General features: G+C 44.9%; 1 protein-coding gene across 7 annotated transcripts in view; it reads left to right on the top strand.

The window, feature by feature from the left end:
- THSD7B (thrombospondin type 1 domain containing 7B) overlaps positions 1-23,531 on the top strand; it is a 924,116-nt gene that overhangs the window by 603,307 nt on the left and 297,278 nt on the right. For all 7 annotated transcript variants that reach the window (XM_033944565.1, XM_033944564.1, XM_033944562.1 and 4 more), the window contains one exon: positions 12,630-12,893. In XM_033944565.1, the coding sequence (XP_033800456.1) occupies positions 12,630-12,893 (264 nt within the window). The remainder of the gene's footprint in view (positions 1-12,629; positions 12,894-23,531) is intronic.

The following is a 23,531-nucleotide window of genomic DNA, read 5'->3' as shown; positions in this document are numbered from 1 at the left end:
ACACCCAAACATGGCACCTAAATAGTGGGGTACCTTACAGGGCACTGCTGTGAACTTTACAAAAAGGGTGACATGTCATCATCTCACTACAGCTCCCTTATAGGTAATGGTGAGCCTCCCAAACCACCTCCGGAATCCCCTAGACCCACTTATCTGCCACCCCATTAGCCCTTATGGCTGCAGGAGCCACTTGCGGTGCGGAGAAGGGTGGGAGAGTTGGGGCAGGCTGTCAGGGTGTTTGGGTTCGGGGCTGAAAGGCAGGCACGTTCGAGGCTGCAGGAGGCATTCGGGGCAGCAGGAGATCGGGGCTGAAAGGGCAGAGAGAGCAGGGCGGCAGAAGGCAGGGCATTTGGAAAGGGCTTCAGCGACTGGTCCTCAGCAGTTGCTTTTTTTTGATCGGACAGCCCAGTCGGTATTGCAGGGTTTTGTTTAGTGAATCGCGTCCCTGCCTACTTTGCATGCCGTTGCCCTCATTTGCATGCGCGGATCGAGGATGGTTGGAAGACAGGTAAGTGAATCGGGCCGGGTTCGCTAAGGGGTCGCAAACCGATCGGTACATAATCGGTTTGCTTTGTGAATCTAGTCCTATGTCCAGGAAACATTTGCTGACAATGGTGTTCCAATTTTCAATTAATTCTATGCCCATCTCAAATAGTTTAGTTTCCTTCATGTTACAAAGTCTAAAAAGTATCCTCTTACATCTGCTTTATTCCTGTAGATTTTAGTCTTGAAGTTCTACCCTTGTCATGAATTTTACTCATTCACCATATTAGAATAAACTAAACTAAACCTTAAGCTTAAGCTTATATAGCTAAACTAAACTAAACTTAACTAAACCTTAGGTTTGTATACCGCATCTTCTCCACAATCGTAGAGCTTGCACGGTTTACAGGGTTAAGATAGAAAGGAACTCCAAAGGAGGGTTATAGGATTAAGTGTAAGGAAGATAAAGGGAGTAAAAAGGTACCAGAGAGGTGGGGGGATGTTACATTTTTGAGAAAAGCCAAGTTTTCAGATGTTTTCGGAAGAGTTGGAGGGAGCTCAAGTTTCGGAGAGGGGATGTAAGGTTGTTCCAGAGCTCAGTGATTCTAAAGGGGAGGGATGTCCCTAGTTTTCCAACATGGGATATACCTTTTATAGAAGGGAAGGATAGTTTTAATTTTGGGGAGGATCTAGTGGAATTAGGATTAGAGGAATTCCAAGATAGTGGAATAACGGGAGGAAAAATGCTGTGAAGGATCTTGAAAGTTAGGCAGGCACACTTGAAGTGGACCCTGGAAATTACTGGAAGCCAGTGAAGCTTGGACAGAAGTGGTGAGACATGATCAAATTTACTTTTTGCGAAAATAAGCTTAGCCGCGGCATTCTGTATCTGCTGGAGTCTGTGGAGGCTTTTCTTAGTTAGGCTCAAGTACATAGAGTTGCAATAGTCTAATCTGGAGAGGATGATGGATTGTACAAGGACGGCAAAGTGTTTTTGATGGAAACAAGATCTCACTTTCCTCAGCATATGAAGGCTAAAGAAGCATTTTTTTACTAAGGAGTGGAGGTGGTCATTGAAGGATAGTGAGGAGTCCATGATGATGCCCAGAACTTTGCTTGAGAACTCAAGCTGAAATGTGGGGCCAGAGGACAATAGCTCATCTTCTCTATAAAGATAGAGCTCGACACGGTTTACAATAAATTTAAAAAGAAGGAAAAACATAATAAGAATTAGTGATTGTATAGAGAGCAGCGAGATTTACATTTTTGAGAATAGCCAAGTTTTCAGATGTTTTCGGAATAATTGGAAGGAACCCAAATTCCGCAGCTTGGCAGAAAAAAATATTCCAAAGCTTAGTAATTTTGAAGTAAAGATATTTCCCTAATTTTCCAACATAGATAACGCCTTTTAGCGAGGGGTAAGATAATTTAAACTACTCATCTCTGAAAAAAACAAGGATTCTTGTAGCTTAGAGAAACCTTTAAGGTGAACTTGTTAAGATTAGTCTTGAGGTAGTTTTGGGCCTATAGGCGATAGGAACGTTAGGTTAAACTTGGGCTTTGCTACATAGTTGTTCAGACAAAGCCTGAACTGTATTTTTTAAAGAGAATTAAGCTGTCAGCATTATTGACCAAAGCTGGTATACTGAAAACAAAACAAAACATTACAATATGGAGCTGGATTGTTTATTCTAGATGAGATCATGGGAAAGAAGAACCGTGGAAGAAAGCCATGTAGGTCATGATGATCTGGGACAATCCTGCACACCCATGAAGTCAGATTCTCCTTTAATGAGCCTATCAGAGAATGGGTTCTGTATGCTTAAGCTGACCTAGCCTTTGTATCATAGGACCAATTCCCATCATCAAGCTGGACCAATCCTGAACTGCCAATCTCCATTACTTCCACGTTAGCTTGTTAACAGAATGTGACAGGACTTACCATTAATGGATATGGAGACAAATCCTATATAACAGTGGATTTCCTGGACTTGAGGGATGGGGGGAGGAGGAGGAGAAGGATGAGGAGAAGGAGAGAGAGAATAAGACTGTGAGAGATAACTGGTGGCTTCCAGCCCTACAGAGGGACTGGAAAGATGTGCCATGGAGACAAATGCCTTGCTGGGAAGGGTGGGGGGACGACAACAACAATCTCTTCCTGGACAGAGGTGAGAAATGCTGCTACAGTGAAATTCTGTTTTAAATCAGACTCTTTTTAGAGCAGTACTAGTCTGACAGTAACTAGCAAAGTTCAAGTTCATTCACTAAACAAGGGGTAGACTAGAGTCAATATGTAGTATTGGCTGTGTGGAAACATTAAACATACGATGTTCAAGTGTTATATGATAGTATTTCATGTTGTTCTTTTTGTGCACTTGATGTAAGTTTGAAAAAGAAATTAAAAAAAAAAAACATACCATCTTACTGAGACACAGAGACTGTAAGTTTCTATATATTTCTTTAATTTGACCTTAATTAATATTGTTGATCTTAATTAAAGAAAACTATTTACTTTTTAGATTTAGATTATTTGCAACCTCTTTTACAAAGCCGTGCGGCAACAGCCACGAAGCCCTTTAAATCTCTATGGGCTTCGTGGCCGTTAGCGCAGCGCAGCCGCTAGCGTGGCTTTGTAAAAGAGGCCGTTAGTTTTAATTAATTTTTAAATTTTATTTTATTTCTGTTCTTTCCTTCTTGTTCTTTTGCTTTCCTATTTTTTATAGATTTTGTATCCCGTGCTGTTGGCATACCGAAGTGCGGTTAAAACTTTTAATAAACATAAACATTTGAGCTAAATAAAGCCAATTTTAAATCCCAAGCACCTCTTGTATTAACATATAAAGCATAACACTGAGAAGGTATAAACAGATCCCGTTACAAACTCAAGCTGAGAAGAGAAGAAGATGACTATCAACCTCTATGACATCTTTATCTCTGGAAAGGAAACCCTCTAGTCCTCAAGTTATCAGCCGAGATTAAGATTCAGAGAGGCAACTGTGCAGGGGAATAAATGACCTATATCTAACTGAGAGGAAATCTGTGTACACAGTATGGGCTCTAGAATCTACCAGTAAGCTCATAAAAAGTTTAACAATCCAGATTCAGTCTTGGCCGGAGGAAATGCAGATCCTGGTGTTCCAATCACTCACTCAGTCTCCCAATCCCTTGGAATGAACATAAGAATTGCCATACTGGGACAAACCGAAGGACCATCAAGCCCAGTATCCTGTTTTCAACAGTGACCAACCCAGGTCCCAAGCACCTAGCTAGATCCCAAGTAGTAAAATTGATTTTATGCTGCTTATTCTAGGAACAAGCAGTGGATTTCCCCAAGCCATCTCAATAATGGTCTGTGGACTTCTCTTTTAGGAAATTATCCAAACCTTTTTTTAAACCCCGCTAAGCTAACTGATTTCAACCATATTCTCTGGCAATGAATTCCAGAATTTAATTACACGTTGTGTAAAGAAATAATTTCTCTGGGTTTTGTTTTTTTTTAAACTACTACTTAGTAGCTTCATTGCATGCCCCCTAGTCCTAGTATTTTTGGAAAGAGTGAACAAGCGATTCACATCTACCCTTTCTACTCCATTCATTATTTTATAGACCTCTATCATATCACCCCTGAGCCATCTCTTCTCCAAGTGGAAGAGCCCTAGCCGCTTTAGCTTTTCCTCATAGGGAAGTTGTCCCATCCCTTTTATCATTTTTGTTGCCCTTCTCTGTACCTTTTCTAATTCCCCTAAATCTTTTCTGAGATATGGCGACCAGAAGAACAGGCAGGAACCAAGAGGTAAACTAAACTAAACTAAACTAAACCTTAAGTTTATATACTGCATCATCTCCACGGATGTTGTGGAGCTCGGCACGGTTTACAAGAACTTAAAATATAGGAAGAGAAGAAAAAAAAAAAGGTTTACATGAACTAGAAGTAGAAGAGAAGTAGAAGAGAAGAGTAAAACGGTTTATTTAACATGCTAGCAGATGAGTTAAATCAATTATTTACATATTCACAAGTGTCAGTCATCATGTTCAAAAAAGCTCATCATGCACAGGTATCAAATCGTGCACTCAGCACTGTAGCTCTTACCCCTCATGGACTAACATGGTACAATGATGACACTCAGGCATTTATCGACTCATGTGGAATTTATTTGGCCGCAGTCATAACAGCACAATTACATCCAACTGTTATCAACTGAACATAATAATCAAGCATGAACGGTGATGACCTGTACACTGTAACCGCACTTCTGACAATGGCATAACACACAAGGTACATCACCAGGCAACATATAACCAACCGATGATCAGGCGCACAGCATATGCCTCCTTATCCCCGCACAATGTGGGGTGCCGTACAAGCAACCCCGGCTCACCGGACCCTTCCCGTTCAAGGAGGTGTCCCCTCGTCAGCGGTACGTAGGTGTGAAGATCATGGCCTGGCCTCCCTGCCGTCCAAGCAAGGCGACGTGCCCCATGTCTTAACCACAGTAAAGATGTATGCCTTCTATCCATATGCTGTGCTTACCTGCCAGCCTGGCTGCGACAGTAGTGAAGGGTGGGCGGGAGGGAAGCCGCCTCTCTCTTGGGATCGCCGTAACGAAAGGGCGACCTCCCTTCCGCTCACCCCTATCCCCTAACCCACCCCCCCCCTGCTTCCTCTGTTGCTTGGCCCCTCCCTTCCCCCTCCCCCCTCCCATCCTATCGCTCCGGCTTCGGCCGATTTGGCCTCGCTCCTCCCTATAAGGGATCGGAGCTTGTTCTCAAATCGTGCACTCAGCACTGTAGCTCTTACCCCTCATGGACTAACATGGTACAATGATGACACTCAGGCATTTATCGACTCATGTGGAATTTATTTGGCCGCAGTCATAACAGCACAATTACATCCAACTGTTATCAACTGAACATAATAATCAAGCATGAACGGTGATGACCTGTACACTGTAACCGCACTTCTGACAATGGCATAACACACAAGGTACATCACCAGGCAACATATAACCAACCGATGATCAGGCGCACAGCATATGCCTCCTTATCCCCGCACAATGTGGGGTGCCGTACAAGCAACCCCGGCTCACCGGACCCTTCCCGTTCAAGGAGGTGTCCCCTCGTCAGCGGTACGTAGGTGTGAAGATCATGGCCTGGCCTCCCTGCCGTCCAAGCAAGGCGACGTGCCCCATGTCTTAACCACAGTAAAGATGTATGCCTTCTATCCATATGCTGTGCTTACCTGCCACTACCCGTGATAGTGAAACCTCGCTAATCGCGGGTTCCCCCCAAGTGTCATGGCTGCGGCCCTGCAGGTTCACATAACCTCAATGACAACATCCTGTATTGAACTGGTGAATAGGCGGTACCGACGCAGACAGCTGTCCTATTGCAGGCAGGCAGAAATTTTGCCCAGTACGTATTGCGTTTCTTGCGAGTTATCTCCACGGCTGTGTGAGATCTAAGCAGGGTATATAAGGGACTACAATAAGGTACTGTGGGGGAGCCTGCTGGCTCAGGATAAACAATCGGTCTATTGCGAGTTATCTATTGCGAGTTATCTCCACGGCTGTGTGAGATCAGGATAAAATCGGTCTATTGCGAGTTATCTCCACAGCTGTGTGAGATCTAAGCAGGGTATATAAGGGACTACAATAAGGTACTGTGGGGGAGCCTGCTGGCTCAGGATAAACAATCGGTCTATTGCGCGTTATCTCCACGGCTGTGTGAGATCTAAGCAGGGTATATAAGGGACTACAATAAGGTACTGTGGGGGAGCCTGCTGGCTCCGGATAAACAATCGGTCTATTGCGAGTTATCTCCACGGCTGTGTGAGATCTAAGCAGGGTATATAAGGGACTACTGTGGGGGAGCCTGCTGGCTCAGGATAAACAATCGGTCTATTGCGAGTTATCTCCACGGCTGTGTGAGAGCTCGGAGCTTTGCCTACTAACTGGGTATAAATTGTATAAGATGTGACCAGGTAAGGTAGCGTGGGGAAGCCTGCTGGCTGAGGATAAAGAATCGGATCCGATAAGGTAGTGTGGGAACCTGCTGGCTGAGTAAAACAATCGGACCAGATAAGGTAGTGTTGGGAAGCCATCCGTATAAGGTAGTGTTGGGAAGCCATCCGTATAAGGTAGTGTTGGGAAGCCGTCCGTATAAGGTAGTGTTGGAAGGTAGTGTTGGGAAGCCGTCCGTATAAGGTAGTGTTGGGAAGCCTGCTGGCTGAGGATAACAATAAGGTAGTGTGGGGAAGCCTGCTGGCAGAGGATAAACCAACGGACCACAATGCGGTATACCGAAATAAAGTTATTATTATTATTATTAAGGTAGTGTGGGGAAGCCAGCTGGCAGAGGATAAACCAACGGACAACAATGTGGTATAACGAAATAAAGTTATTATTATTATTATTATTATTATTAAGGTAGTGTGGGGAAGCCTGCTGGCAGAGGATAAATCATCGGACCACAACGAAATAAAGTTATTAATTAAGGTAGCGTGGGAAAGCCTGCTGGCTAAGGATAAACCATCGGAGTACATAAGGTCATGCAGGGAAGCCTGCTGGCTGAGGATAAACAATCGGACCAGCTAAGGTGTGGGGAAGCCTGCAGGATACCTTGTACAATGGTCGCTGGGGTGGATGGATGAGCATATCCAATGTACTGATGAGCATATCCTGTTGAACTCCACCAGCCCAGTGTACTGATTAGAGTACTGATGAGCCTCCAAAGCAATGATAAGCATATACAGCTGTACTTCCCCAAGCCAATGCACTGATAAGCCTTCTGATGAACATACGAAATAGCATAATATACTGATAAGCATATAGTGATGAACTTCCCCAAACCAAACATTCTGATGAACATATCCAACGTACTGATGAGCATGACTGTTGAACTCCTACCCAGGGTGCCTTGTACTCATGTACCTATAACCCTGTACCTTTAACCCTCATTATCCCATCAACCCAATAATACAGGAATATGGGACCAGTAAATACTGGGACCTAATGTCGCAAGCCATCAGGTACTTGAAGAAATGTAAACCCTAATTGTGAAGGTCCTTCAGGATTTCTTGAAGTGTTGTAAACCCTAAGGTAAACTCCGGAATGTAAAACGGAAGTATGAAGGGCCTTCAGCATTCCATGTGGTCCTGTCGACACAAAATCGAGGCAGCATCCATCCCGAACACTGATGTATAAACGGAATGTAGATCCCTGGTTTTGCCCGAATCACAATACCATCGAGGCTTAGTCAAAGGAAAGATCCATAAACTATGAAGTGTTACCTCATGCAAAATGTCCCGAATGTAGCCCTGACAACTCAAGGCCTATTCCCACCGAATCGTACTGTACCGCCTGTGATATAACTCCATTCTGTATCGGTATGTATCCTTAAATCCGGTGTAAACCCCGATAACAACCCTTATGTCGCTCCCCGATTATAGACACGCGCTATGTGTTGAGCTGCTTGCGTGGCGTTCGATCTCACCTCCCAGATGGTGACTCTCCTTCCGAGTAAGGGATTAATCACGTTCCTATCTCCTTGATGCTTGTGAGTGATGTTAGCTGGTCGCCCTGCTAAGGTCTTTGATAATAAGGTCGTCAGCAAGGTGGTCAATAAATGATAGCCTGGCCGTGTAGGTCATGAAGAGTGAGTGAGGCAAGAACATAATTAATACAAGAGGTGCGCCCACATCTGTTGTCAGTAGCATCCCCGTATAAGGGTCTGGTATTGTCGAGGAGAAATTCGAGGAAGTCAAATGAGGACTCAAGGCCTACGTTTTATGTCCCATTCTGCACTGGCAACATGCTAAGGATGGAAACATACTCCAGGTAATAAGGTCATAAGCAAGGTGGGAAATGATGATATCATGGCCGTGTCCTGATGAAGCGAGTAAGTGAGGCAAGAAAACAGTTAATATATGAAATACACATAAAGTGAGGTCAACATATCCCTTGTCCGTAGCATCTCCCCGTCATAAGGGCCAGCCATGGTCAATGAGAAACCTCGAGGAAGCCTAATATGAGGGCTCAAAGCTGTAAGGTCTACGTCTTACTGCTGCTCACTGGCTAAGTAGGAACTCATACCTGAATGGAGGCGAAAATTTGATACGATGGATACGAAGAGTCTTGTTGAAGAGGGATTGATACAGCGTGGTTACCCCACATGTGATAATACCCTTTTCTCTGGGGGTAGGGCCATGTGTTACTTGCTTCAGAAGGAGGTTGAGCCCTGGACTGTTCAAAGAGCGACAGTGCCTCCTGTATACTTCGTGCTAGTGTAACATGGTCCCCTGGTTGACCGCTAGCAGAGGGCATGGTCTCCCCCGTGAGAGGTGAGGGCATATTATGTGAATGGATGTGTCGGTGTTGGAGCAGCTTGTGGTGGCTCACCTGGGACAAACGTCGAACCCCGTGTTGCTCTATCTGCCTCTGGAATTAAAGCCATTAATCGGCCAATTCTTGTTGAGGCTGTGCGGCCGTAGAAACGCAGAAGCCGGTGCCGCTGTTGAGGCCGCAGAAGCCGCCGTAGAAGCCACCGCTGTTGTTGTGATGCGTGTGGTCCTAGTCTTTCTTTGACTCTTAGCCATGGGCTTTTTCTGCAGTGCTGGTTTTGATCGTGGCTTACGTTGAGCAGGCATGGCTATAATAAGTACTAAAGAATAAAGACAGTCAGTACAGGCATACGTGGATTGGAACCCGAAACAGGCCCTAATATTAGTAAAGCCCTCCTTCTGGGATCATGCATAAAATACAATATAGTACTCCAGCCATCAGAAACTCCAGTTGGAGAAGGAGCGCATTGCTGCTAAGTTGTAGGTATCGCATATGATGGGATCTGACTTGCATGCTAATAGCAGATAAGAGCCTTTACATAGTATATAAGAGCCTTTAAATAGCATATAAGAGCCTTTAACTATCATATAATAGCCTAATAGCATAGCATCAAATAGCATTTTATTAACTAGCATATAATAGCGCAATAGCATAGCATTAAATAGCATTTTATTAAATAGCATATAATAGCTTAATAGCATAGCAAATAATTGCCTAATAGCATAGCATTAAATAGCATTTTATTAACTAGTATATAATAGCCTAATAGCATAGCAAATAATTGCCTAATAGCATAGCATCAAATAGCATTTTAATAACTAGCATATAATAGCCTAATAGCATAGCAAATAGCATAGCATTAAATAGCATTTTATTAAATAGCATATAATAGCCTAATAGCATAGCATTAAATAGCATTTTATTAAATAGCATATAATAGCCTAATAGCATAGCATTTAATTAAATAGCATATATAGCTGTAGATAGCAGATAATTGCCTAATAGCATAGCATATAATAGTATTTTATTAAATAGCATATAATAGTATTTTATTAAATAGCATATAATTGCCTAATAGCATAGGAGCATTCACACCAAACCCATCCACATGAATAGTACTACCGCCCCACTAAATCACAGTCCAGTCGGGCCACCGGCACAGATGGAGCACTCCCTAGTCGGGCCACCGGCACCGCACGTGCACAGATGGAGCCCTCCCTAGCCAGGTCCAAGCACAGAGGGGCCACGCGAGTGGCCTGCTTTTGGATCTAACGGGAGGACCAGGGACCACCCATTCTACCAACGGAGCGCTCCAGATCCAGCAGGATCCACAGGGAGGACCAGGACCCACCCACAGCCCCCAAGTTGCCACGGTCCCGCCTGGCCATGTGGGGGAAGGGCGCCAAACTCTTCGAGCGAGCGAGCAGCGCCCCCCCCCCTACCGGATCGGCTCCCCTCCCCACGGCGGTCGAGCGTTACGAGAGGGGCAAGGTCCAGCTGCCAGAGCCCAATCATCCATTCAAAAGTTTAGGTTTTTTTTTTTTTTTTTTGTAGAGGCAGGCGGCACGGAGGCGAAGGCACGCCGCAACCAGGGCGGCGGACATAAACCGGGTTGGTGCGGGCCGCCCCCCCTCCCTCTGTGAAAATCGGAAAATTGTGGCCCTGCAAAGGCTCCGAGTTGGAGACCACCGACCCAGCCATACATACAGCATATTTATACCACAATCATGTTCCTCTGAATACGCCCAAGGAACCACACCAGGCCACGGTTAGAGTCGAGCGGCCGGCTGCAGCATGGCTTCACAGCACAGAAATCGGGGGAGCTCGCGGCCTGCCGCAGCCGGCCGCCGACCGCGGTCCCCGGATCTGTCCCATCGACCGCGGTCCCTGGATATGTCCTCTCTCAGTGGCCGCGTGCAGAGCGGCCCAAACCCAGCTACCCCACCTCCCAGCGCGCCGCGCAGCCGGAGATGGCACCGCGAAGCCCATGGAGATGGGCCGCAGAAGACAGGCGCAACCCACCCCCCGACCACGTCGGGGCCAGCGGCCCACGGCAAAGCCTGCACCGGCCGGCGACTTCCTACCCGGCAGCGGCCCAACTCCCCCATGCAGGCATCCCGCGGGCGGCGGTCCCACACTCCAGCGAGCAGCCGTAGGAGAGGACACAGGACCTGATCGCCGCGGGAGCCGGCGGCCGCAAAGGTGAAGTAACAGTCGAGGGGGGAGGAAGGGGTGCCGCGTGAAGGGACAGTCGAGGGTGGGAGGAAGGGAAGCTGCCTCTCTCTTGGGATCGCCGTAACGAAAGGGCGACCTCCCTTCCGCTCACCCCCCCCCTGCTTCCTCTGTTGCTTGGCCCCTCCCTTCCCCCTCCCCCCTCCCATCCTATCGCTCCGGCTTCGGCCGATTTGGCCTCGCTCCTCCCTATAAGGGATCGGAGCTTGTTCTTTCTTCTCTATCCCAACTCTCTAGCCAGTAGAGTCCCCTTCTTTTACTCATACTTATCAAAGAAAATAAAGATCAACCAAGTCTGAGAGCGGCTTACCCCATCTTCTACGAAACTAGCAGTTTCTAGTACGGGGAGCCATGCTGAATGGCCCGCGTTGCTCCTGATTCTCATAGGAACTCAGTGAGCGTCGGGAGCAGCGTGAGCCATTCAGCGCGGCTCTCTGTGCTAAAAACCACTAGCGCGGTTTCGTAGAAGAGGAAGTTAGTATCTTTCTTTGTGTTTCTTCAGTTGTATGACAGGAGTCTCCTTCAGTATTTAGGACTTTGACAGGAGTAGAAGGGAACACCAAAGACTCAGAATTCTCTCTTCACCTTCGCAGAGTTACCAGATTGTACTCGCCGATCTAGGTGCTGAGCTTGATTTTTCAGTTGACAACCAATTTAAAAATTAATTTTGGGGAAGGTGCCTAACTCGATAGGTGCCATGTAGGCATCTACACCGAAGTGCCTACTTGCGCCTACCCAAAAAGTAGGCGTGGTTAAGGGCCTAGTTTAGACATGGAAAGAGTTATGTGTCTGTATTTTAGGTGAAGAAAACACTGGCCTAATATACCAATGCCTAAGTTAGAGATGCCTGGCAGTGCCTAACTTGAGATAGGCGTTGCTAGGCGCAATTCTATAAACGGTGCCTAACTTTGAATGATGTGCGGTAGGTGCCATTTTCAATGGCGCCTACCGATTTGGGCATTGTTTATAGAATCATGCCTTTAGTGCACAGTAATATTGATGCCCTAGTATTGCAAGAATACCCAATCTCTGCCCCTGACATGCCCAAAGATAAATGCACCATGATACCAAACCAACCTTTACAACTTAATATAAAAGACAGTCAATAATCTACTCAATGGCAGTCTGAAGATCCCTTAGGAGTGAAGCCCAATATCAATTTTGATTCTTCATGATAGTGGGCAAAGATAAATGCAAACAAATAATTAGCATGTGTCAAAACTAATGTGGAATGCGTTAGCATGCCCTGCATTCACTATGTTAGGTACATATTAAGACCATTTAGGGCTCCTTTTACGAAGGCGCTAGGGTTTTTAGCGCACGCACAAAATTCCCCCGCCATAGCGCGCGGTAGCTGAAAATCTACCGCCTGCTAAAAAGGAGTCGGTAGCGGCTAGCGCGCTCGGGAATTTAATGCGCGCTATTGTGCGCGTTAAGGCCTTAGCGTACCTTCGTAAAAAGAGCCCTTAGTGAAAGATAAAGCTGCTAAAATATCCTATAAGCATATATTTAGCATCATTTTATTGTTGTTTTTTTAATCAATTATAAGTTGAGACGATTTTTTTCTTTGCACAGGAAGAAGCAGAAAGCGTGACAAATGCCAAAATGCCGAAATTTACCCTCAAGTTGAAACGGAAGCTTGCCCGTGTGAAGTGTTCACTGCTAAACCCTATGGAAATTGGTCCGATTGTATAATACCCGAAGAAAGATCAGACTTGCAGTTAGCAGTAAAAGTTCATGGCGATATCAAAGAGTGCGGGGAAGGTGTGCAACGTAGAGCAATGTCCTGCCATGATCAAAATGGTCGACTTGTGGATCCATCTTACTGCAATGGTTCTGGTAAGAAAATATAACGTAAATGTTATCAACCCAAGTGGTCAAAATACACTATACTCATATATAAAACATATACCACTTAATATGAGAGGTGCATCAGACATATAGCATTTTTCTTTTTTTCTCTTTTTTTCCCCAGGAAAAAAAGGCATTATATAGGCAGTACTGACAGTGCACTAACTAACTAACTAACGGGATGTTCAAGTCACAATGAAAACTGTCTGAGATAAGTAATTCAGCTGTCAACTGTTTTCTAATCTAGAGAGCAATGCATTGTGAATAAGTTATATTTTGTAATGTTGAATTTTTAATCACATTATTTAAGTTTCACTAATGAAAAAGTTCTAAAAAACTATTTAAAAATTATAAAGTCCAGGTTTTTTGGCCCATGACTGGAGTATGGAGCTGTAAAGTTACGCTGACCGTTCAGTCCATGATAGGACTACGCTTAGGCTTCGAATCTGAGGCCTTTTCCTGGGGGAAAAAAAGAAAAATGCTATATGTCTGATGCACCTCTCATATTAAGTGGTATATGTTCTATATATGAGTAAAGAAAATATAATGACAATATATATATAAATATGTAACTATCTTGTTTTTGTGGGATCTGTTTAATACAATGCTGCTTTATCACCGGTCAAATTATAGATCATATATTGATCAAAATTTTGAACCATATTAATTTTTTCCCATTTATAAAATGTACACACAGTCTTGACCTCTCAGACAGGCTAAACAGATAAATATATACCTATGTGCTTTTATAATATCTTCCTAATATAGATTGTATATGTGTGCCTAAATCATAGGCAGCAGAATGCTGCTTTGTTGGGGGGGGCGGAGCTCCGCCCTGGCGCATGACCTCTAAACAGCTCCCGAATCCCCCACCTACCTCCTCCCAGCGCTTTAGTTTTAAATCTTAGCGTAAATGAGCAGGCCTGGCCCTAGAAGTAGAATGAAGGGTTCTGGGGTAGGCCTGCTGTTTGACGCTGTGCGGCGGCTGCCCGAAGATTATAAGCAAACACCGGAAGAAGGGAGGGCCAAAGCAACAGCGACCAAGAATATTTGGGGAGGCTATGGCAGACTACTTACCGTTCCAACACCGATGGTTTAAATGCCTTCCCACCCTAAGCATCCAGTTATAAAATTTCCTTCAACATGCAGTATTTAGGATAATTGACAGTACAGTGGTGCCTCGCATAACGGACGCCTCGCACAGCGAACGCTGCGCACAACGAACTTTATGTCTTGATCCGTACAACGAACTTCGTTTCACACAACGAAGTCGCCCGAGCTGCATCCTTCCGCGCAGGCACTGCGCTTAACTGCCCTCTCTCCGCCTGGTTCCCTCTTGCCCCCCCGACTCCCCGACACGATCGGGGCAAAAAGGAGCCCAAGCCCTCTTGCCCCGCCGATTCCCCAACTCCCCACACAATATCGGGCCAGGAGGGAGCCCAAGTCCTCCTGGCCACGGCGACCCCCTAACCCCAACCTGCACTACATTACGGGCAGGAGGGATCCCAGGCCCTCCTGCCCTCGACGCAAACCCCCCCTCCCCCCAACGACCGCCCCCCCCCCCAAGAACCTCCGACCGCCCCCCCAGCCGACCCGCGACCCCCCTGGCCGACCCCCACGACACCCCCAACCCCCTTCCCCGTACCTTTCTGTAGTTGGCCGGACAGACGGGAGCCAAACCCGCCTGTCCGGCAGGCAGCCAACGACGGAATGAGGCCGGATTGGCCCATCCGTCCCAAAGCTCCGCCTACTGGTGGGGCCTAAGGCGCCTGGGCCAATCAGAATAGGCCCGGGAGCCTTAGGTCCCTCCTGGGGGCGGGGCCTGAGGCACATGGGCCCAACCCGACCATGTGCTTCAGGCCCTGCCCCCAGGAGGGACCTAAGGCTCCCGGGCCTATTCTGATTGGCCCAGGCGCCTTAGGCCCCACCAGTAGGCGGAGCTTTGGGACGGATGGGCCAATCCGACCTCATTCCGTCGATGGCTGCCTGCCGGACAGGCGGGTTTGGCTCCCGTCTGTCCGGCCAACTACAGAAAGGTACGGAGAAGGGGGTTGGGGGTGTCGTGGGGGTCGGCCAGGGGGGTCGCGGGTCGGCTGGGGGGGCGGTCGGAGGTTCTTGGGGGGGGCGGTCGTTGGGGGGGGGGGGGGTTTGCGTCGAGGGCAGGGGGGCCGGGGATCCCTCCTGCCCGTAAGGTAGTGCAGGGTGGGGTTAGGGGGTCGCCGTGGCCAGGAGGACTTGGGCTCCCTCCTGGCCCGATATTGTCGGGGAGTTGGGGAATCGGCGGGGCAAGAGGGCTTGGGCTCCCTTTTGCCCCGATCGTGTCGGGGAGTCGGGGGGGCAAGAGGGCTTGAGCTCCCTTTTGCCCCGATCGTGTCGGGGAGTCGGGGGGGCAAGAGGGCTTGAGCTCCCTCTTGCCCCGATCGTGTCGGGGAGTCGGGGGGGCAAGAGGGCTTGAGCTCCCTCTTGCCCCGATCGTGTCGGGGAGTCGGGGGGGCAAGAGGGCTTGAGCTCCCTCTTGCCCCGATCGTGTCGGGGAGTCGGGGGGGGCAAGAGGGCTTGAGCTCCCTCTTGCCCCGATCGTGTCGGGGAGTCGGGGGGGCAAGAGGGCTTGAGCTCCCTCTTGCCCCGATCGTGTCGGGGGTGCCAGGGACCACACGGAGTCACCCACCGTACCACCCGATTCGGGTAAGCGCAGGTATCGGTGGGTGGCTTATTTGCGGGGGGGTGCCTTATTTTACATTTTTTTCTAAAAAGGGGGGGCTGTCTTATTTGATGGCCCTGCCTTATCATCGGGGAAACACGGTAGAAAAAAAAAAAAAAATGAACAGTTAAGTCCCAGTTTTTGCCGCTGAGACTCTGCCCTCTCACTGTAAAATTAGACTCTACTTAGTCTGTCTTTAAATTTAAAAAATGTGTGTTGTTTTAAAAAACAATTATGTTTTTAGATGTATCTAAATAAAAATAATAACCAAAAATTTATCTTTTTTTATGTCATCTTAGCATATTTTATGCTACAGAACGAATTATTTTTTTTAACATGTATTGTTATGGGAAAACGCGTTTCACATAACGAACTTTTCGCATAACAAACTTGCTCCTGGAACGAATTAAGTTCGTTGTGTGAGGCACCACTGTATAACATTTTTAAAATATGACTTCTCAAATCTGTCCTGTTGATCCCATAGTCAATCACATTTTCAAGATATGCCCAGTGAATAGAACTCTACTAATGTGTAAATTTATCACATTCGTTGTCATTAAAGATAGCTATCAGTGAAGTCATTCAGACAGGCTTGGAAACGAAGGGGCCATTTTATTAACCTGCAGCAAAAAAGTGACCTTAGCATACCCTTGCACAGGTTTCTCCCATGTGCTAAAGCCATTTTTGCCACAGCTGTTAAATGGCCAATTTTTGCATGAATCACAGTTCTTCTAAAGCTGTTGATTTTTCTGTTTATAGCAACAGAATGAACATAGAAACATAACAGCAGATAAAGGCCAAATGGCCCATCCAGTTTGCCTATCCACAGCATCCACTATCTCTTCTCCTTATGAGATCTCAGATGCCTGTTCCACGTTTTCTTGAATTCAGACACAGTCTTTGTTGCCACCACCTCTACTGGGAGACTATTCCACACATCTGCCACCCTTTCTATAAAAAGGTATTTCCTTAGATTACACCTGAGCCTATCACCTATTAACCTCATTCTGTGCCCTCTCTCTCTGGAGGTTTCTTTCAATTGAAAGAGCTTGCCTCTTGTCTATTTATGCCATATAGGTATTTAAATGTCTCTATCATGTCTTCCCTTTCCCACATTTCTCTATTGAGATCATTAAGATTGTCCCTGTATGCCTTATGACATAGACCACCAGCCATTTTAGTTGCCTTCCTCTGGACCGACTCTATCCTGTTTATATCTTTGTGAAAGTGTGGTCTCCAGAATTGTACACAATGTTCTAAATGAGGTCTCACCAGAGTCTTACACTGGGGCGTCAGTACCTCTTTTTTCCTACTGGCCATTCCTCTCCCTATGCAACCAAGCATCCTTCTAGTTTTCACCGTCACCTTTTCGGTCCTCTTAAGTTCATCACATACTATCACACCCAAGTCCAGCTCCTCTTTCATACACAAAAATTCTTCACGCCCTAAACTGTACAATTCCCTCGAGTTTTTGACCCAAATTCATTCTATTTATTTAGTATGATCAGGGCCGGATTTAGATGAAAAGAGGCCCTAGGCTATACCACGTATGAGGCCCTCTCACCTCCCATTTTCACCCCCAGCTGAATTATGATGAGTCGCTGGCGCAGGCGCCGTGAGGAGTGACACAGAAGCACACCTCACGCCACCAGGACTCACGATATTTCAACAGCGCATGCGCGCTCTAGGATTATATTATTTATGATATAATCATGAAAATATAAAATAAAGCACATAATATACATTTTAAAATATGCAAATTAAAACATATGTTAAGAACTTACTTAGAATTCCGCGAAATGAAGATATTGTCACAAAAAAATTTTTCAATAGTCTATAAAACACTTCACTAAAGTATTGAACCTACTGAACTCAAAAGGCGAGAATCAAATGATCGTGTACGCAATCCTAAAATAAGAATCTTTTCTAAGAACATTAACACGTGTTTCATATTATCGAAGTGACATGAATATAACCGAACATCGGGATATCAATAGGTCTGTTCATTTGTCTGTTCCAATGTACGCCAATCTGCACTTTATTTATGCAAGAACAAACCAGAGCTTAGTAGCATAAGGCACGTCAATATTTGCCATAGCAATCAGTGAATGTATGAACTATACTTTGGTGCAATCTAGTATATACAAACGAACAGACCCAATGAGCCAAATGCATTGATCTTAACCAATACATTTTTATGTTTGTTTATTAGTCATATGCATAGAATTTCTCCTTATTTTCGGTTCAGTGTTTTAGTGTTCACTGTTTTTAGAATAGTGTAATTTTAATTTTGCTAACAATTTGAATGTAGGCCCCTCTTGATCTTGAGGCCCTAGGCTGAAGCCTAGTTAGCCTATAGGAAAATCCGGCCCTGAGTATGATATTAACATAAAGGTGCAAAACTTTCTCTTACAAAATGAGGTTATCCCTCATTATTTTCAACACGGTCTTCCTTTTCAGTGGGAAAGTGCGCTTGAACTTGCAGTGTATCATTGTATAACATTGTACTTTCCTTAATATTTCTCAGTGTGTACATAAGGGAACAGTTAAATGTAAGCTACTTTGACACATATTTTCTCTGACTTTCAGCCTTTTACTTTACTGGTTATTAAAATCAAGGTCAAGCGAAACTTTATCTGTTTTATCTTGCTCCAAGGGAAAAGATAAGTGCATTAAAATGAACAAATGGGTTTTTTTTTTTTCTTTCTGATAATTCCTGGAAAATGATCACACATAATGATGCTTCAGACCAATAAAATTAGTACTAGAATAATGAAAATGTTTTACATCTATAGAAATTTGAAGTATGCCTGTTGCGCCACTTATGGAAAAAATGAAAGATTCTGATGTTTGTTAACAACATTTTTCAGCTGTCCACTTTTGGAAAAAAATACAATTCAGAAGCCTCCCCTTTTACAAAACCGTGATAGTGATTTTTAGCGCATGCCAGTGCACTGAATGCTCCGCCTCTATGAGCATTGGGAGCAACATGGTGCATTCAGCGTGCTGGCCTACGCTAAAAACTGCTATTGCGGTTTTGTAAAAGGGGGGGGGGGGCAGATTTGGCCAGCTATCATACAGTCATTAATTTACTCCTCTTTTCTAAAAATACTGTATAAAGCGGAATGATTTTATTCAGTTAATGGAGTATGGGCTAGAATCAGTAAATGATGGTCAAAAATTGATGTTTGAAAAAGAAATCCGCACTGAATTGTACAGTGGAACCTTGGTTTACGAGCATAATTCGTTCCAGAAGCATGCTCATAAACCAATTTACTCGTATATCAAAGCGAGTTTCCCCATAGGAAGTAAGGGAAACTCGCTTGATTCGTTCCACCTCTCCTCCCCCCTCCCTGGCGCTGCTCCATTTTACCCCCCACCCCCAAGGCCACCTGCGCTGCTCCACACCCCCTGCGATCCAGCACCATCCCACTCGCGTCACCCATCCTCCCGCTGTGATACGGCACCCCCACTCACCCACCCACCCAAACATAATCGCTTACCCCGCTCTGGCACCAGCACCAAAGCACAGGACATGCCGGTGCCGAAGATACTCTTTGTTGCTTGTGCTGGGCTTTGAGCATCTGTGCATGCTCAAGGCCTTCTAGTTTTCGTTCTCTCCGAGATTCTCGGATATCTCAGAAGATCTTGGAGATCTAGAAGGCCTTGACCATGCGCAGATGCTCAAGGCCCAGCACAAGCAACAGGGAGGATCTTAGGCACCGGCACCAACATGTCCTGTGCATTGGTGCTGGTGCCGGTGCCAGAGTGGGGTAAGCGATTGTGTTTGGGTGGGTGAGTGGGGGATGCTAGATCGCGGCGGGGGGGGGGGAAATGCAAGCCGGGGGGGGGGGGATGCCAGATCGTGGGGGGGGCTTACAAATCGAGGCAAGCTCGTCTTGCAAAACACTCGCAAACCACGGCACTCGTAAACCGAGGTTTGACTGTATTCTGAAATGGGCTTTCTGGGATCAGCATCCTTTATAGAATAACATAGTGGTGTAATTCTTTCCTCCCTTTTTTGCATTTTATTTTTGCCATTGTATTTAAGCTCTTCCCATCTCCCACTTTTCCCTTTTCATTCCAGTATGTCTATATGTCTTGTCATCCCCCCCAACACACACACACACACTTTTCTTTTTTTTTTTCTTTCTTTTTTAAGTTTTAAAGTTTTAATTTAATTTTAACAATACTCTGATAATTGTAAACCGTTGAGGTACATTTTTGATAAAACGGTATATCAAAGAACAAATAAACTTGGATAAAGTGGTAGCTAAAGCCAGAATGATGTTAAGCTATATAGAGTAAGGCATAACCAGCAGAAGAAAGTAGGTATTGATGCCCCTGTAAATGTCATTGTTGAACAGTGATTCAGTAAGGGGTGGGGGCAGGAGGGGGCAGACCACTCCAGGCCCCATCTTGGTGGGGGCACCAGTACCTCTCTTCCTTTCTGCCCCTCACTCCTGCCCACCTTCCTCGCCATGCGCACACCTTTCCTTCCCCCCCCTCCTTACCTCTATCTCTTTGCAGGTACAAGCAGCACCTCCAACATGCTGCTTCCGCTGGTCTAAGCTGACCAGGAAGTGACATCAGAGGGAGAGTCGAGGCTGATGCGGGCTGTAAGTTGGAGATGCTGCTTGCACCAAGCAAGTTAAAGAGATATGGGGAAGGGAAGAGACGCATGCTCACGGCAGGGTGGTGGGGAAGGAGTGGGGGCAGAGAAGAGGACGGGGGCGCCACCATCCTAGGTGCTTCCCACCCTCGCTACACCACTTTTGTTGAGGCCCCACTTGGAATCTTGTGTTCAGTGTTGGAGGACATATCTGGCTAAGGATGTAAATGGTATGGAGCTTGCGCCAATAGATGTATGAGAAGAGACTGGAAGACCTGAATATATATATTCTAGAGGAAAGGAGAGACGAGAGAGAGATGATTTAGAAATAAATTTTTTCCCAGAAAAAGGAAAATGGTAAAACTAGGGGACATGAACTGACGTTGTGGGATGGTAGACTTAGGAGTAATGTCAGGAAATTTTTTTCATGGAGAGGGTGCTTGATACCCAGAATGCCCTCTCGAGGGAGGTGGTAGCGACAAAAATGGTGATGTAATTAGAAAAAGCAAGAGATGAACACAGAGGATCTCTAATTAGAAAATGAATGTTATATAAAAAAGCAAAGCTTAAATGGCTGTTTGTGTTTTTGACGTGTCAAATGGAGTTTATTTGGCAACTCTGGCTGTGAAGAACTAAGGTGTACTGGTCAGACTTACATGGTCTGTATCCCCTATATGGCAATTAGGTTTAGGATGGTTTAGGAGGGCTTTGATGGAAACTCCAGTAATTTGGAACATGAGGACAGTACTGGGCAGACTTTTATGGTCTGTATCCTGCAAATGACAAGACAGTTTGGATAGGTTCCAGTGAGCTTCAAAGGCAACTCCAGGAGTTGGAACATAAGGACAGTACTGGGCAGACTTCTATGACCTATGTTCCAGAGATATTATAGAAAGATTAATTATGAATTAATAATGCATGACTCTTGGGTAGATTGGATGAACTGTTCAGGTCTTTATCTGCCATCATTTACTATGTTACAAAGTAATACATAATGCCAGGATCTATGCCCAATTTTGGCCATGAGTTACACCAGTTGAAAATCCCAATGAGCAAGTTGCATGGATATCCATTCTATAACACTGTGCACATTTTAAGGAAAAACCCCTGGCCCACCCATGCTCCTCCCAGGGTCATGCCCTCTTTGTAGATCTTCGTGGAATCATTTGGCTTTGGAAAGGGGCCCTAAACTGTTGTTTATTAGTCAAGATACTTCAAGGTTAGGGTGAATATTGGTGATATTGGGGATTCATTGAACTTGGTGGATTATATCAACCTTTCCGACATCTCAGTAGGGTGTATTTATATTGTCAAATTACTTGTGTGATCAATGAAAATCACATTTAACGTGATTTATGTTCCAACTCTATTTGAATATTATTGAGCTGCAGTACATGCATTGCTATGTAGCACAACTCTTGAAAAATCATTTTGCGTTAATTGTTAATTCAGCATTAACATTAACATTACTCAACTTTCAAATTTATTAACTCTAATACAACATTGAAATGCATTAAACATGTGTCAACATAGATAAGTGCAGGGCTGCATCAACATTAGCATGCTTTAGTGCATTGGCTGCTAAGAATGACTTTCATTTTTCTTCCTCAGCCTGAAAAATGTTTGTAAGGAAAGATTAGTTCAGGACTATGAATACGTTTTTGGAAACTTGCTTATGATCAGAGATATCTTTCTCCTGACATCTACTTTGATCCTTCATTCATTTTTCCCTTGTAGGCCAGATTTTAAAAGGATTTGGCCATGTATAATATCTAACTGGACCAGCTTGGTTTAAAATTTGTTCTTTCTTTCTTTCACAGTAGATGTACTTCTAGCCAGATTAAAATGAGGCATGCCTTGGGAGGTGTTAATGTTGATGAAGTTAAAAGATTGCTTATATTTGGATTAAGATTTGATTTTTTTTTTTTAGCAGATTCTTCAGGGGGCTATTGCCTGGTCAGTTCTAAGGGATGCAAACTGTGTGAAAGGGAAAATTCTCCTTATCTTTCATTGATGGATACTGAGGGGCAAGAAGAAGACTAAATTCAAGGTCCTGTTTTTCTGTATATTTACGGTATGTAGGCTCCCTGTGTCACTTTCCTCACATTTGTGGAGAGGAACCACATCCGCCTTTCTCCAGTCCTCTGGTACCACTCCTGACTCTAGAGAAGCATTGAAAAGGTTGGCCAGTGAAACCACCAGAACCTCCCTAAGTTCTTTCAGTGCTCTCGGATGTACATGATACAGCCCCATCGCTTTATCCACCTTTGGTTTAGCTAGCTACTCACGAACACAATCCTCTGAAAATCGATCAGGGTCTACCATACCTCCATTCCTATTAGCATTTGTCTTCTGTGATCCAGCTCTTGGTGCTTCAGCTGTGACTACAGACAGAAATATTTGTTAAGTAATTCAGCCTTATCTTTATCAGCTTTAACATATTTCTCCCCTTCACTTTTGAGTCTCACAATGCCACTTTTGCACTTCTTCCTATCACTAATACACTAAAACCTTGGATTGCAAGTAACTTGGTTTGCAACTGTTTTGCATGACAAGCAAAACATTTTATTAAATTTTAATTTGATATACAAGCAATGTCTTGCAATACAAGTACTTACAGTATACACACATCACAACTGAGCCGATGGTTCTTCTCTCTCTGACGCTGCAGGAGTTTAGTGACTGTTCTAAACGAGCGACGTCTTACAATACGAGTACGTATAGTATTTTGTATTAAAGTTTTTGGGTTGTGGAACGAATTGTCTGACTTTCCATTATTTCTTATGGGGAAATTTGCTTTGCTATACGAGTGTTGTGGATTACAATCATGTTTTCGGAACGAATTATACTCATAAGCCAAGATTTTGCTGTATATCTAAAAATGTCTTGCCTCCTCATTTTACTGTATCAGTTGTTCTTTTCTTCCATTTGCATCTTTGCTTTCCTAACTACTCAACCAGCCTCTCATACCTTTTCTAGATATATTTGCTTGTCTTCCTCTTTCTGCAATCTTTTGTAGTTCATGAAAGCTAACCTCTTTTTCCTTACTTTCTTAGTTATTACTTTTGATAACAAAAGCAGCCTTCTTTACTTTTACTTACTTTCCTTACAAAATGGTTTGTTGCCCTTACAATAGCTCCTTTCCGTTTTGCCCACTGCTTTCCTACTTCTTCCAGATGTTCCCATTCAGACAACAATTCCTTGATGTAACCCCCATCTGAACAAAGTTAGCTCTTTAAAGTCTAGAATGTTTACTTTTGAATGAGCCCTCTCTACAACTGTCTTAATATTAAACTACACCATGCGGTGATCA

The sequence above is a fragment of the Geotrypetes seraphini genome, chromosome 5 (assembly GCF_902459505.1).
Source record: "Geotrypetes seraphini chromosome 5, aGeoSer1.1, whole genome shotgun sequence".
NCBI classification, from domain to species: domain Eukaryota; kingdom Metazoa; phylum Chordata; class Amphibia; order Gymnophiona; family Dermophiidae; genus Geotrypetes; species Geotrypetes seraphini.
Note: the sequence above shows the minus strand (reverse complement) of the source record. Positions and strands in the feature narration are given on the sequence as shown.